This window comes from Geotrypetes seraphini, chromosome 11 (assembly GCF_902459505.1).
Source record: "Geotrypetes seraphini chromosome 11, aGeoSer1.1, whole genome shotgun sequence".
NCBI classification, from domain to species: Eukaryota; Metazoa; Chordata; class Amphibia; order Gymnophiona; family Dermophiidae; genus Geotrypetes; species Geotrypetes seraphini.
In genome coordinates this window covers 57,186,089-57,201,248 of record NC_047094.1, presented here as the reverse complement: position 1 = coordinate 57,201,248, position 15,160 = coordinate 57,186,089, and the positions used below count along the sequence as shown (strand labels likewise).

General features: G+C 38.8%; 1 protein-coding gene across 7 annotated transcripts in view; it reads right to left on the bottom strand.

Moving 5' to 3' along the window:
* The window catches only part of ANKS3 (ankyrin repeat and sterile alpha motif domain containing 3), a 121,255-nt gene that overhangs the window by 76,215 nt on the left and 29,880 nt on the right, over window positions 1–15,160 (bottom strand). For 5 of the 7 annotated variants that reach the window (XR_004541097.1, XM_033963425.1, XM_033963427.1 and 2 more), the window contains 4 exons: window positions 14,356–14,477; window positions 9,735–9,816; window positions 2,996–3,140; window positions 590–748 (listed from right to left, as the gene is read on the bottom strand). Coding sequence is in view for 6 of the 7 variants with exons in the window: in XM_033963425.1 (XP_033819316.1) it covers window positions 590–748; window positions 2,996–3,140; window positions 9,735–9,816; window positions 14,356–14,477 (508 nt within the window). In the remaining variant the exon portion in view is untranslated. The remainder of the gene's footprint in view (window positions 1–589; window positions 749–2,995; window positions 3,141–9,734; window positions 9,817–14,355; window positions 14,478–15,160) is intronic. The other 2 variants (XM_033963429.1, XM_033963430.1) reach the window with 2 other exon arrangements.

Genomic DNA, 15,160 nt, shown 5'->3' with positions numbered 1-15,160 from the left:
ATTAAGGGTCACTAAGACTACTTCACTGAAGGCTCTCTACTCAGGAATTGTGATGGGCAGTATTCAGTTCCAAGAAAACCCATTCATGTTCTCCTCTGAAAACATCAAATGCTTGTGAATTTATAGTTGATTGTTTGCTCTCAATTCTGAAACCTTGTTTAGTGGCGCTTGCAAATCTCCAGGTAAAGGAGGGCATTTTAAAAACCTTTCACAGCATTTACATATGGCATAAACATATTAATGCTGTTTACAGTACTATCGTTTATATGTGTAAATGCTGCAGAACACACAGATTCAAAAGTGACAAGTCCTGGGTGTGGCTCAGTGGTTCAAAAATTATATGTAGATTCCTGATTTTGCAAGGGAATATAGGCATATTTTAAAATTTTTTCCAAGCCAGCTTTTGTGCCTCCTCCAAGTCATACTGTCAACTGACTGGTCCTTTCAAACAGGGCTTTCGAGAAGAGAATGAGGAAACTTATGATAGGTCATATCTAGTTATGTCAGAATGGGAGAAACTCCTCTAGAAACTGGGTCTGTAAGTTTCTGAACTTAAGTACACTAACAGCTGGTATACTGCCAGGCTTACCACAGTTTGCTTGGCTCTTCCCTCCAAGTCCTACTGCAGTGATCTTCGCTAATGCCTGTGGTCCTTCATGGATACTAGGGCCCTTGGCTCTACGCACTGGTCTCTGCCTTTGGGGAGCTGAGCAAGATTCATCAGAAGAGCTCAAATCCTCATAGCACCCTGTAGTGTGAAACAAACAATTAGAAAGTAGAGAATGGGAAATTTTGCAGTTGGTTTACCAAGGGAACAAGACTTTTTATTGCCCCATGGGAACGGTAAAAAGTCTCGCTCTTGTAGTATAAAAAAATTGCACCTGGGTCGGACTCGGCATCTCCTCCCCAGATCCCCTCATGCTTCTTTTACCTTCAGGAGTCAGCCATGCCACAATGAAGACAAAAGGAAACCAAAACCAGAGCCTGAGACCAATGTGATTTTAAGAATAAAATGATCAGACAACAAAAAAGTAGAAAAAATAATTTTATGTTTTATTTTGTGATTAGAATGTGTTAGATTTGAAACATGTATCCTGCCAGAGCTGGTGTTAGACAAACTGGGGACCACAAAGTCCACTACCTGACCATGCTTCTTTAGTTTCCAGCAGGCTTAGGGCTCTCTCTGGCCAGGGGACAGTTGCTCTAGTTTCACTCTCCTACCATTATTCCTGCCATGTGTGAATGGGGCATTCTATTAGCATGATTTTTCTATGTAACATTCTGTAATAATCTGGCTTGTCAATTTTCTCGACAGTGGAGGGGATATTTGTGAAGGGTAGGGTAAATGGAGACAGGTTTTGTTGATTCTTGTTCTGTATTATTTGTGATTTATAAAATGACAAGTGTACAGAACATTGTTTCTTTTTATATTTTAATAAAATGATTTCAATATAAAATTGGAACTATTCAAGGTTTGTGGAGATGGGGCGGGGACTGAGCTCACGAGGACAGGGATTGAGCTCAAGGGACAAAGTTTGTCGCTATGTCATTCTCTATTAGAGAGCACTTCTTCAACAGCCTTCAAATAATGTGCCTTTAAAGGCCAAACTGCATGGCAACGGGCAGCAGTTGGACACATTACTGATTCCTACATTGCTCTTTTGTTTAATGCACTATACAATGCCATTTTACCAACAATGTATGTTGATTTAATTCATAAATTGTCTTTGCCCAATGTATCTCTTTCCTGTCCCTGTTTTCTAGTAAATTATGGAATTCGCTGGTAGGGCAGTTAAGGAAATGTGCTGACAGAGGATCTCCCTGATCCCTCCTCAAAACACAATTGTTCATCAATGCTTTTTATAGGGTCTGACTTCTCCTGGTCGAAGATTAACTGTGAATTTAAATTCTGTTTTGTCTCTCTTTTGTACTGCTTTCAAGTATTATGTAGGTGGATATATTGTAAATTGCCTAGGACTTAATAAATTCAAACTTGAAAGCATCTCACTCCATGCTGTAGTGTGAAGAACTGCATCAGATACAGTATTCCTGTTTAATAAACCTGACATACACCAAACAAACCACCAGATCTCAGTGTTACTTTTCAGGTGATGTGGAAAGGCAAACTTCATGTTTTATGTAAACCAGATAGCGCCAGTCTTTTCCTGAAATTACATGAAAACATCTAATTTCCTAAAGATTAGCTAGGTGCTTAGGAGTGTCCTTACCTCTTTTAAAACATGTAGGTAAGACAGGTTAAGGTTGACAGCGTGTTCTATTGTACATATCAGTTAAAATCTGGGTATTAACTGGCAAACAGAATTTACTTGATCAAAGTTACATACCAGAGCATGAAGATTGAACAGAATTGGAGGTGGACAGGGCAGGGTGCAAAATCAAAAGTCCAATTGTATCTGCAATCCTAGTCCAACAAATTTTGCTCTCCAACAAACACCTGGACAGTCATAAGGTTTGTGCATTGTCAGCTCTAACCCTAGCATAAAATCTGTTTTACTACTTGGGATCTAGCTAGGTACCTGGGATCTGGATTGGCCATTGTAGGAAACAGGATGCCGGGCTTGATGGACCTTTGTTCTGTCCCAGTATGGCAATTCTTATATTCTTAATCAGAGTATTCTGTACATATGTTGTTAATGAATCACTCATGACTAAGGAAGATGCCTTTCTGCGGGTCAAACCAGACTTTTATAATCTGTAATATTAATTGCTGTTATTGATTTTTTATAACCAAACTGCTTTGATGTAGTAGTAATATGAAAGACGATACATCAAGTACTTAAACTAAACTAAGTTAACTGACAAATCATCTTCTATCCGAGACCAAATGTGTTTCTCCAGGTTCTGAGAATTCCGTTCTGCAACTTAAACTTAAGAATGGAAGCCAGAGGTCAGTCTTTGACTCGTCAGAGCAACAGAATGCCACTGCATCACCTTTGCTGCCCAGAAAACTGTGTTTGAAAACTCATGCACGCACCAAGTTTACCTGAGCTTCTGCCGAGGGCTCTGGGAACAGAAGCTGTGCGATGATCTATCAGCCCCACAATCTTCATGTGGCCATACTTCATGGCAAAAGAACGAGCTGTTGTTCCATTATGGTCCATCTCTGCCACCTTCACACCCTGACACAGGCAGAAGAAGGGGGACATAGTTACTGGTTAACCAACTACACCTGAAATGTAACTTACTTTGCACTATCAATGAAAAGGCAAGAGCCAAATACCAATAACCAAATGTGTAAAGGTCTTTGGGGTTTGGCAAGTCAAAATAATAAAGGACCTAACAATTCTTTTTTTTTTTAAATCTTTATTCATTTTCAAAAATTACAACAAGTGTTATCTTTCTTAATAAAATTAAAAAAAAAAAGTGTGAGCAATGGAATCCTTTACATCTCTCTTGGTGGGGAAGAGTTCAAACAATTAAAATGATGATATTGCCTGTGGTTTGTTACCAAATGAGTATGATACCAATATTTTTTCAGGGTCATTTTATAAAAAGTTAAACAATGTTCTTACAAAATTTGTTTGGTTTGGGAAAAGACCCAGAATTGCTTTAGCATCCTTACAAAGAACAATTATGGAGGAGGGGTAAATTTTCCAAATTTTTATAGGTACCATCAAGCCTATATTCTAAGACAGGATCCTCCCAGACCTCATGGAGAATGTACCTGATTGGTTATATTTAGAATGGCGGCTCCTGTTTCCATTACATTTAGAACATGTAGTTAGTATAAAATTGCCTAGGAAATACAAAGATAATAGAATTTTACTGGATACTTGGAAGACCTTAAGATATATTAGTAATTTATCACCAGATCCAATTGCTAAATCACTAAATCAATCTATTTGGGTAAACTCCAGGATCAAGATTGGCGGATTTAAGATCGTCTGGAAACAAAGGATAATTGCAGGTATACGGACATTGAATGATGTTATTTCAGAAGGATCACTGCTTAGTTTTTCACAATTGCAACATAAATTTGGCTTAAATAAAACACAATATTTTAAATGGATGCAATTGAAGCAGGCTATTCAGGTAGGGTTCCCTGAATGGAAAGGTCTTAATACTCAATATAGTTTGCAGGTTCTCTGTTTTCAGGCGGATTTTTTGGGACACCAAGCTGCAAAATGGTATAAATTGTTAAATGGATTTTTAAATAAAAAAAAAGAAAACTGGACTTAGGGATATTTGGAGTATTAAGATTGGACAGACAATTTCTGCGTCTCAATGGCCACAATTTTGGTCCTGGAGGTTAAGGTCTACAAGGTCAGCATCTATGAGTCAAACATGGATGTTTTTGTTACATCAAGTTTTATGGACCCCTACGCTTTTGCAAAAGATAGATAGTACTAGGTCTAATAGATGCTGGCATTGTAGATTAGAAGTTGGGACATTAGATCATTTAATTTTTTTTTGTCCCTGTGTAAATGCTTTTTGGAAACTAATTTGGCCCCAAATTAATAAATTATTAGAAACCATGTAGGACTCTCATATGACACTATATTATTTGGTACAGCAATGAGAACTCAGAGTCCGATTTCTGCAAACAATAACAAGTTATTATTAATATTAACAGGGGTCGCCATGCAACAAATTACTCAAAATTGGAAAGATTATACTAAATTAAATTATACATTTTGGTGGAATTCAGTTTGTCACATATATAAGATGGAAAAGGTGTTAGCGTTACAACAAGGGAATCTTCATAATTTTAAAAAAATTTGGGAACCATTGACTAATTATTCCAATGATCAGACATCTTAGCACATGGGTAGTAGATATGTAGGGGAGGGGTGGGAAATGTATATCATATGGAATTAGGAATATTGATAAAAAGGAGGGTATATATTCTATATTACAAGATGATTTGTTTGTAAATACAAGTGATATACGAAATTTGATTATAATATGTTTAATTCACTTGTTGTAAGAATTAAAAAATGAATAAATTAAAAATTAAAAAAAAAAAATTTGGCCACAAATTTGGTCTTGGAGAATAAGATGTACAATGTCAGCATCTATGAGACAAACTTGGTTTTTTCTTTTGCATAGAGCATTTTAGACCCCAGTTAGATTACAAAAGTTGAATGGTTCATTGTCTAATAGATGCTGGCATTGTAAGCTTGATGTAGGGACTTTGGATCATCTTTTATTTTTTTGTCCCTATATTTTAGCCTTTTGGAATTCGATATGGGATCAAATAAATTCTTTATTAGAAAATCCTGTAGCATTAACTTATGATACTGTAATATTTGGCATTTCTATGAGAAAAAAGAGTCAGATATCGGCAAGTAATAACAAACTTTTATTGATTATGACAGGAGTTGTCATGCAACATATTACTAACAATTGGAAGGATCACAGCAGACTTAATTTTAATTTCTGGTGGAATTCACTATGTCATCTTTATAAAATGGAACGTTCAATAGCAATACAAAATGGAAATTATAAAAGATTTAATAAGATATGGGAGCCATTAGCATTGTTTTGTAATGAATAAACACCATTTGTTTAACATAAGTTAGTAAAGGAGGGGAAGGGGGAAGGATTCTATAATTTAAGAAATACTTAAAAGTAATACGGAAAAAGGTTAAATGAATTAAGATAAAGAGTATTGAAAGAGAGGGTGGGGGAGGGGTTTATATATATATATATATATATATATATATATATACACAATTGTTATTATCTTGATGGATTTATCAAGTGTTGTTGTTGAACCTATGTATCACTTTTTATTGTACACTTGTTGAATGATTAAAAATGAATAAAGAATTAAAAAAAAAATTACAAGTGTACAACAATCATTCATAAATATCTTTTTTATTTAATTCTTTATTCATTTTTGTATGTTACAACAAGTGTATCAAATAAACTCATATAAAACTTAAAGATACACACTTGATTAACTCATATATTAGCATCAAATTTAACATTTCATTAGAAAATTAGTATTCTATAATGTTAAAATATTATATAAAAAAAATCTAAATTTATATCATTCTTATTGAATATAATAATCCCATCCCTCCCTCCCCCCCTAATTCAATAATACATAAAATCATCTTTATTGTAAATTCATTCAAATATTGATATATTATGTAATAATCAGAAATAAAATCCCACCCCTTTCCCCTCTAATCAAATATCTTATCATGGGAAAAGTTAATCATTCATTATAAAAATCTGTTAACGGTCCCCAGATTTTCTGAAATTTACTCACATAACCTTTTTGCGTTGCAATGGTGAGTTCCATTTTGTATATATGACATACAGAATTCCACCAGAAATTGTAATTTAACCTGTCATATTTTTTCCAATTGTATGTTATTTGTTATATTGCTATTCCAGTTAAAATAAACAAAATTTTGTTGTTACTTGACGAAATTTGACTTCTTGCTCTCATAGTTGTTCCAAATAAAATAGTATCATATGTCAAGGCTACCGGGTTTTCTAACATCCTATTAATTTGAGGCCAAATTGATTTCCAGAATGATAAAATAAATGGACAATAGAATAAAAGATGATCTAATGTCCCAGCTTCAATATGACAAATGCCAGCATCTATTAGACTTAGAACTATCTATCTTTTGTAAACGAACAGGGGTCCAAAAAGCTCTATGCAAAAGAAAAAGGAAGTCTTCAATTATATTAACAAATTTAATGTCATGTATATGAACATAATATGATTGGTTAAAATGGGTGGGTTCCTGTTAGAGGAGGTACTTCCTGTTTAAGTTTGCGTTTCAAAAGTATGATTGAAAGGAATATGTACTGAGCGGTCTTATTTCCTGGAAAAAAAAAAAAGTGAGTTTGTTTGATGGCGTTGAGAGAATTTTTTAATGAAATATCTGATTTCTGTTCGAATCCTCCTCATTACATTTAACGAAGGTAAGATTAGTTGAGGCTTCCTTTCTAAATCTGGGATAGACCTTGAGTTCGTATAGATTCCTTCATGAGCTGACAGTTTTTAATGCCTGTTTTGAACTATTACTTGGATGAAAATTAATATACAATATAAGTTGAGACATAGGTATGGATCCATTATTAACATTCATAAATATCTTAATTAATCACTTGACATTCTTATTTGTAATATTCCAAATAAATAATTATATAAGAAGCCCACCCCTCCCACCCATATACTAATAAATAACAATTATCAATTATTATCCTTCATAATCCCACTCCCCTTATCTTGTCCAATATTTAGGTGTTTAAGATGTCTGATCACCAGAATAAATCGTCAATGGCCCCCAAATCTTTTAAAACTTATTATAATTGCCTTGTTGTAGAGCAAATACCCTTTCCATTTTATAAATATGACACACTGAAAGGACCTAACACTTCAATACTAAAAACATTTTTTGAAATTATTTAAAAAATTTTCAGTGTCTGAAGAAGAAACTTGAAGCCTCCACTCCTCTGAGCCTTTATTTGGCATGACAAAGTATATGGAGTATCTACTGGAGCATGAGACTTCTGGAAGGACTGGTTCTATGACTTGAATATCTAGTAACCGTTGTAATGTTGCTTCGATCCTTTTTGCTTTCTCTGGCTGGCTTGCTGGTGAATCCACCAGTTGGAGAGAGGGTACACAGACTCTCTCTTGTAACCCTCTCTGATAATGCTCAGGACCCAGTGGTTGGATATTATCCATTCCCAAACCTCCAGAGCAGCAACTTGAACCTTGGTTCCTCTGGTTCCCAGATAATTTGTCTGGAACCCTGAAAGGCTCTCTGGGTAGAGGGGCTCCTGTTGAATACTGGCGAGAGTGCTAGGATCCACCAAAGGACCCCTGGCTCTGGCCTCCAGCTGCTTGGGATCTGCTGTTTGGTAAAGATCTTGGCTGGTAATCTTGTACAATGGCCATAAGATCATCTAGGCCAGGGCTGCCCAAGTCCGGTCCTCAAGATCTACTGGCAGGCCAGGTTTTCAGGATATCCACAATGAATATGCATGAGAGAGATTTGCCTGCACTGCTTTCTTGGTATGCAAATCTCTCTCTCATGCATATTCATTGTGGATATCCTGAAAACCTGGCATATTCATTGTGGATCTTGAGGACCGGACTTGGGCAGCCCCGATCTAGGCCGTTGCCAAACAGCATCTGTACCCTGAAAGGAAGCGTGCTCAGCGTCGCTTTAGAGGTCAAATCACTCGCCCACTGGCTGATCCAAAGCATACGATGGGTGGACATCGAAAATACTGACACTTTCCCCATGACTCTGATTATACCATAGAAATGCATCTGCTATGTAGTCTATTCCCGCCAACACAAGTCGAGGTAGAAGCTCAGAGTCCATCAGGCTTTATTTCATAGCCTAGAATGACAGGTGTGATCCACGAAGGAGGCCATGGCTGCAGCCCTAACCCCTAAGGCTAAAGCCTCAAACTGCCTCTTGAGGATCATATCCTGTGGATCCTTTAAAAACACGTCTCCCTCGTTTAGTAGGGAAGCGCATTTGGTCACCTGGGCTATCAGCAAACATTTGTTGAAATTTCTGATCTATGGGAAACAGTTTAGTTATGATTTTAGCTACCTTCAGGGAGCCTTCAGGTGTCTCCCAGGGCTCTGTATGAATTATTTGATTGAATATTGTACACTTGTTGCAAGAGTTAAAACGGAATAAAGAATTTAAAAAAAAAAAAAAAAAAAAAGGATCCTCATGTCCGGGTGCCACAGAAAAGATACTGGTTGAGCTCTGACCCCGCTTAGAAGGGAACACTGGGAAGAAAGGGTTTTTAGAGGGTCTATCATGAGTTCTTGGAAGAACTAGGTAATGATCTGAGGTAAAGCAGAGGTCTTAAAAAAAAGTCGACAAACAGAGGGATCTTCACCCTGGTCTATGATCGATACCGCTACTGATCCCTCTGGATTGGAGGCTGCTTCTCCCATAAGGGAAGCCTCACTTTGGGACAGTAAAGGGATCAAATCCAACCCCTTGTCCTCAGAGTCCCTTATCTGATAGACCATCATAGTCCAGAATAGCCTCTGCTCTTAGGGAAGAAATGCTCTGAGGCCTGGATGCTGTATATGATGCGCGGCTCAGAAGCCGCCTAAGTGGCTTTTGGGAATCACACACGGGCGATCTATACAAAATCGCACCTAAGCCCACCTAAGAACCTGATTCTCTAACCGAAGTCCATGTCACAGGCGCCGGTGAGAGAATGAGATTGCCGCTGAGCTTATCATGGCTTATCATGCAACAATAAGTTTAGCGGCAACCCGTCCCGTCCCCCCACCACCGAACATTGCGTGGCAGGAGGGATGCCCAATCTCCCTCCTGCCGGATCCCTCCGCAAACCCTCCCCCCGAACATTGCGTGGCAGGAGGGATGCCCAGTCTCTCTCCTGCCGGAACTCTCCACAAATCCTCCCCCCACACATCACAGCAGTAGCAGCATTTCTCCCCCCCTCCCCCACCGAACATCGCACGGCAGGAGGGATGCCCAGAAATATCAAAGAAGAGACAAGTTAATTTAATCATAGTTAATGGGTATAACATATAGGCAGTCTGGATGTACCGTTCAGGTCTTTATCTGCCGTCATTTATTATGTTACTATGTTTTAAAACATGCTTCTATGTAAGTTCATGGGCCTTGTCTTTATACTTTTGTACTTAAATATTATTGCATTGTGCTCTGCCTTGAGGAGGTTTGTTCATCATATTCAGTGGCACATATGGAGGCCCAGCTGACCCAGAACATACTCACATGATTCAGAAGGTACTGGACAATTATCTCATGGCCTGAAGCAGCTGCTTCCATTAGTGGAGTAAATCCATAGAAAGGCTCCCTGCAACAATAAAAAAAACAAAAAAATCCAGATGTGGATAATCACATGATGTTCTTAGTCTATACTTAGGACAGGCAGGGATAGCTGCACAACATCCAGGCACACATCTTTTCCTGGCAGACTGTAAATAATTAACAGTAGTAATAGTTAGGAAAAACAGTGTGCTAAAAATTCCTTACTTCCTTATTACTATTGATGTTTTAACATATGGTATTTAATATAGACCAGGGGTGTAGCCAGCCCTCCAATTTGGGGAAGGGGTAAAATGGGGGGGGGGGGGGCAACACATTCCTCCTCTCTAAACCCTACCAAAGGAAAAGGGGAACAATCCTTTGCTAAATATGTCAGACACATCATAGAGAAAAGATGTCTTAATTCAACCTCAGAAGCTTTATTGATATCAATAAAGCTTCTGAGGTTGAATTAAGACATCTCCTTTGCTCTTTTCTCCTCTCTACACCCCCCAGTGAATCATGCATTTTTCCCTGTCTCACCTCCTATGGTCTGGCGTGTCTCTCATAAGAACATAAGCAGTGCCTCTGCTGGGTCAGACCAGAGGTCCATCATGCCCAGCAGTCCGCTCATGCGGTGGCCCATCAGGTCCAGGACCTGCATAGAATCCTCTATCTATACCCTTCAGTCCCCTTTTCCTTCAGGAAATCATCCAAGCCCCTCTTGAAACCCAATACCGTACTTTGTCCTATCACACCCTCTGGAAGCGCATTCCAGATGTCCAACACCCTTTGAGTGAAGGAGAACTTCCTAGCATTGGTTCTGAATCTGTCCCCTTTCAGCTTTTCCGAATGCCCTCGTGTTCTTGTAGTTTTCGAAAGTTTGAAGAACCTGTCCCTCTCCACCTTCTCTATGCCCTTCATGATCTTGTAAGTCTCTATCATGTCCCCTCTAAACCTTCGCTTCTCCAGGGAAAAGAGCCCCAGTTTCTTTAATCTTTCGGCATATGAAAGGTTTTGCATACCCTTTATCAGTCGCATTGCTCTCCTCTGAACCCTCTCGAGTATCGCCATATCATTCTTAAGGTACAGCGACCAATATTGGACGCAGTACTCCAGATGCAGGTGCACCATCGCCCAATACAACGGCAGGGTAACATTACTAGACATCTGGATTTACCCGGTCATGTCCGGGCAGTTTTTCAAAACCCGGCACTTTATAAATTTAGGATATGTCCCTCTTTGTATTGCTATTACTCTTTCCATTTTGAATATATGACAAATTGTATTCCACCAAAATGTATAATTAAGGTTACTATGATTCTTCCAGTTATTGGTTATATGCTGAATGGCAACCCCTGTCATGACTAGTAAAAGCTTGTTATTTTCTGGTGAAATTTGACTTTTTTTCCTCATCATCATTCCAAATAACACTGTATCATATGATATTGCTACATGATTTTCCATCAATTTATTAATTTGTGGCCAAATTGCATTCCAAAAACTTTTAATGTAGGGACAATGATACAGTAAATGATCCAATGTTTGGGTTTTGAAAAGCAGATTGCATCGGGAGGGGCATCCACGCATTCCTCGCCATTCTAATAACTTAATATTAAAATATTATAACATTAAGGGCATTGTTTGGATGTCTAAATCTCACCTAAAACCCGATTCTCTAAAGGACGCCTAAAAAGTTAGACGGCTAAACAGTGCTGAAATCTGCTGAGCGCGATTCTACAAAGGATACCTAACTTAGGCACCTAAACGGCACCTAACTTTAGAAGCACTTTGCAGATTCAGGGCCATAGTGCGTGTGTTACACACATACACCTGTGCTCATTAAAAACAAACAAACCCTACTCTTCCTGCCACAAACAGCTGAGTGTCAGAAGGCTGCTTCAGGGCTTCCCCTGCCGCTCAGCTGTTCAGGGCTTCCCCTGCTGGCTCTGTGCATGTGTTAGTCGCTATCTACAAAAACTGATCGGATGGGATTCAGGTGGACCGCTGCATAAAATCATTTGCTTGCGAAATTGTTTCAACATCGATCGCCGTTTTCAAATCAAATAATTTAATCGTCACCACAGCAACCCACAGGATTTTAAACGGGATTTTAGGGCATCTGGTCCTCAGTGATTAGATGGAAACCTTCCACAGATCAAAATGATATCCGTGATTTATATAGTTTGCATAATAAACTTCAGAGATACTCTATGAATGAAACTGGTGGCCAAATTATTTTCTAAGGTTGCCACTGGCCAAAAGATTCTGAATCATCGGTGATCCTACTTTATCATCTCAGTCTGTAAAATATCAAGGTCTAATAGCCTGGGGCTGGTTAACTGTGCTATTGGACATATGATAAGCTCTTATATCCTGCATTCTTAGCCCATTAGGAGTTCTGTGTGATGTACAGTACAATGTTAAGAAGCTAGGTATCCTAGGAACAATACAGAAAATAATAATTAAAATTTCAACAGACAATTCAGCTTTTAAATAAATACATTTAAATATATCAAAGGCAATGCTTAACAATTAAATTATAGACAAGCAACAAATCTACATAAAGAGCTTAAAGAATTGTCATCAATATCTGTAAAGCTTATGGTATTAATTTACTAGCCCTCCAGTAGAGAATGACACAGGGACAAATTTTTCCCCATCCATTCATGATTTTTATTATATAAGCTATGGTATTATTTGTATATATGATTTCTGATTATTGTTTGTGTGTCTGTTTTATTATGTTTTTACAAAATTATGTATGTAAATTATGTAAACCGTTTAGTTTTAAACGGTATAGAAATTTTTTTTTTTTTTAAATTCTTTATTCATTTTTAAAACTTACAACAAGTGAATTACACATAATAAAACAATTTTCAAGTATCACTTGTATTTACATACCAATAATCCTAAATGAATAATAAATACCCCCTTATTTTCCATTAATCCTATTCCATATGGTAACTATATCCACCCCAAACCCATCCCACATATATATTACCTATGTGCTAAGATATCTGATCATTAGAGTAATTAGTCAATGGTCCCCATATTTTCTTAAAATTATGAATATTCCCTTGTTGTAACGCTATCATCTTTTCCATCTTATATATGTGGCAAACTGAATTCCACCAAAATGTATAATTTAATTTAGTATAATCTTTCCAATTTTGAGTAATTTGTTGCATGGCGACCCCTGTCAATATTAATAATAACTTGTTATTATTTGCAGAAATCCGACTCTGAGTTCTCATTGCTGTACCAAATAATATAGTGTCATATGAGAGTCCAACATGATTTTCTAATAATTTATTAATTTGGGGCCAAATTAGTTTCCAGAAAGCATTTATACAAGGACAAAAAAAAATTAAATGATCTAAGGTCCCCACTTCTAATCTACAATGCCAGCATCTATTGGATCTAGTGCTATCTAATTTTTGTAAACGTGTAGGGGTCCATAAAATTTGATGTAACAAAAACATCCACGTTTGACTCATAGATGCTGATTTTGTAGACCAGGTATAGAAATTTTTAAAATAAAATAAATACTTTTATATTCCTAGTAACTGGGTTTAATTTTATGGACAGTACTCTTCTTTAGAGAATCACATAAATATTCAAATTAAAAGGTAATCTGCTTCTCTGTACTTTCTTCAAAGCTTCTTGGCATAAAAGTTACTGCCAAAAACTGCTGCAAAGCAGATAATACAGAGCTTCAAATTAACCCTGCAGTTACTGCAGTGGAAGAGAAGGGTACAGATAAGAGGGGCTTGCCCGATGAATGGAGATCACGGGGAGGAGCAGATACTTGTGATGGTCGGTATATCAAATTAAGAATAAACTTGGAAACTTAGATAAGTGAAGAGAGAGACGGGGGGCTTCAGAATAAATGTACTTGTAAGTCAGCAAGAGGAGTTTAAACTGTATTTGGAAATGGACAGGGAGCAAATGAAGTGACTTTAGGAGAGGGGTAATATGAGAATAGCAGCTCTCACAGAATATGAGTTGCGCAGCAGAATTTTGAATGGATTGAAGAGGCAAGAGACGGGTACGTGGGAGGCCCTCTAAGCACAAGGTGATGAGAGCCTGGACAAGGATTTTAGTTGTGTGTTCAGAGAGAAGAGGACGGATTCTGGTAATATTATAGAGGAGGAAGCAATAGGATTTGGTGGTTTGTTGGATCTGAGCAGAGAAGGAGAGAGAAGAGTCAAAGATCGCAAGAAATCATTTTCCCATCCTGTCCTGGAGAGTTCTTTTCCTGTCCCTGCCCTATTCCTGCCAGATCTGTTCGAGGCTTGTACAGTTAAGGCAGAGCTTACAGGATTGGGGCAGGGACAGCGACAAAACTCATGGGGACAGGATGGGGAAAAATTTGTCCCCGTGTCATTCTCTACTTTCCAGCACTGACTGCAAAACAGAAACTGAGCACCATTATCTCACAGGCATCATTACCAGATTCTGCTACTAGCAAAAGAATGCAAGTGCAGAATATTCATCATCCCTAGTCACTATCCAAACATTGGACAGGTGTTTCCTCTTGCCTTGCAACAGCCATAGGCATTTAGATTCAGCCTTCTCTGCTTACTTGTAATCCGCATTGGCTCCGTTATCCAGGAGAAACTTGACCATCTGTTGGTGCCCAGCACTGGTGCAGTGAAAGAGGGCTGTCCAACCTTGGCTGTCCTTCATTTCCAGTTTGGCTCCTTGCTTTAAAAGAAGTAAAAAAACAAACAAACAAACACACATTACAGGAGGCATCTCTATGGTACCTGAATTCCACAGCAAGCTGTTCTATGACAAGGTATCACGTAATAGTCAAGAATGATAAGGAACAGACTACCACAGAGCACCAGGCTCCAATCTGCAATAACACAGTACTCTTTAACTAGCCTTTAAAGATTTAATTGTTTAGGAAGTACAGTGGTGCCTCGCATAACGGACGCCTCGCACAGCGAACGCTGCGCACAACGAACTTTATGTCTTGATCCGTACAACGAACTTCGTTTCACACAACGAAGTCGCCCGAGCTGCATCCTTCCGCGCAGGCACTGCTTAACTGCCCTCTCTCCGCCTGGCTCCCTCTTGCCCCCCCGACTCCCCGACACGATCGGGGCAAGAGGGAGCTCAAGCCCTCTTGCCCCCCGACTCCCCGACACGATCGGGGCAAAAGGGAGCCCAAGCCCTCTTGCCCCGCCGATTCCCCAACTCCCCGACAATATCGGGCCAGGAGGGAGCCCAAGTCCTCCTGGCCACGGCGACCCCCTAACCCCACCCTGCACTACATTACGGGCAGGAGGGATCCCAGGCCCTCCTGCCCTCGACGCAAACCCCCCTCCCCCCAACGACCGCCCCCCCCAAGAACCTCCGACCGCCCTCCCAGCCGACCCGCG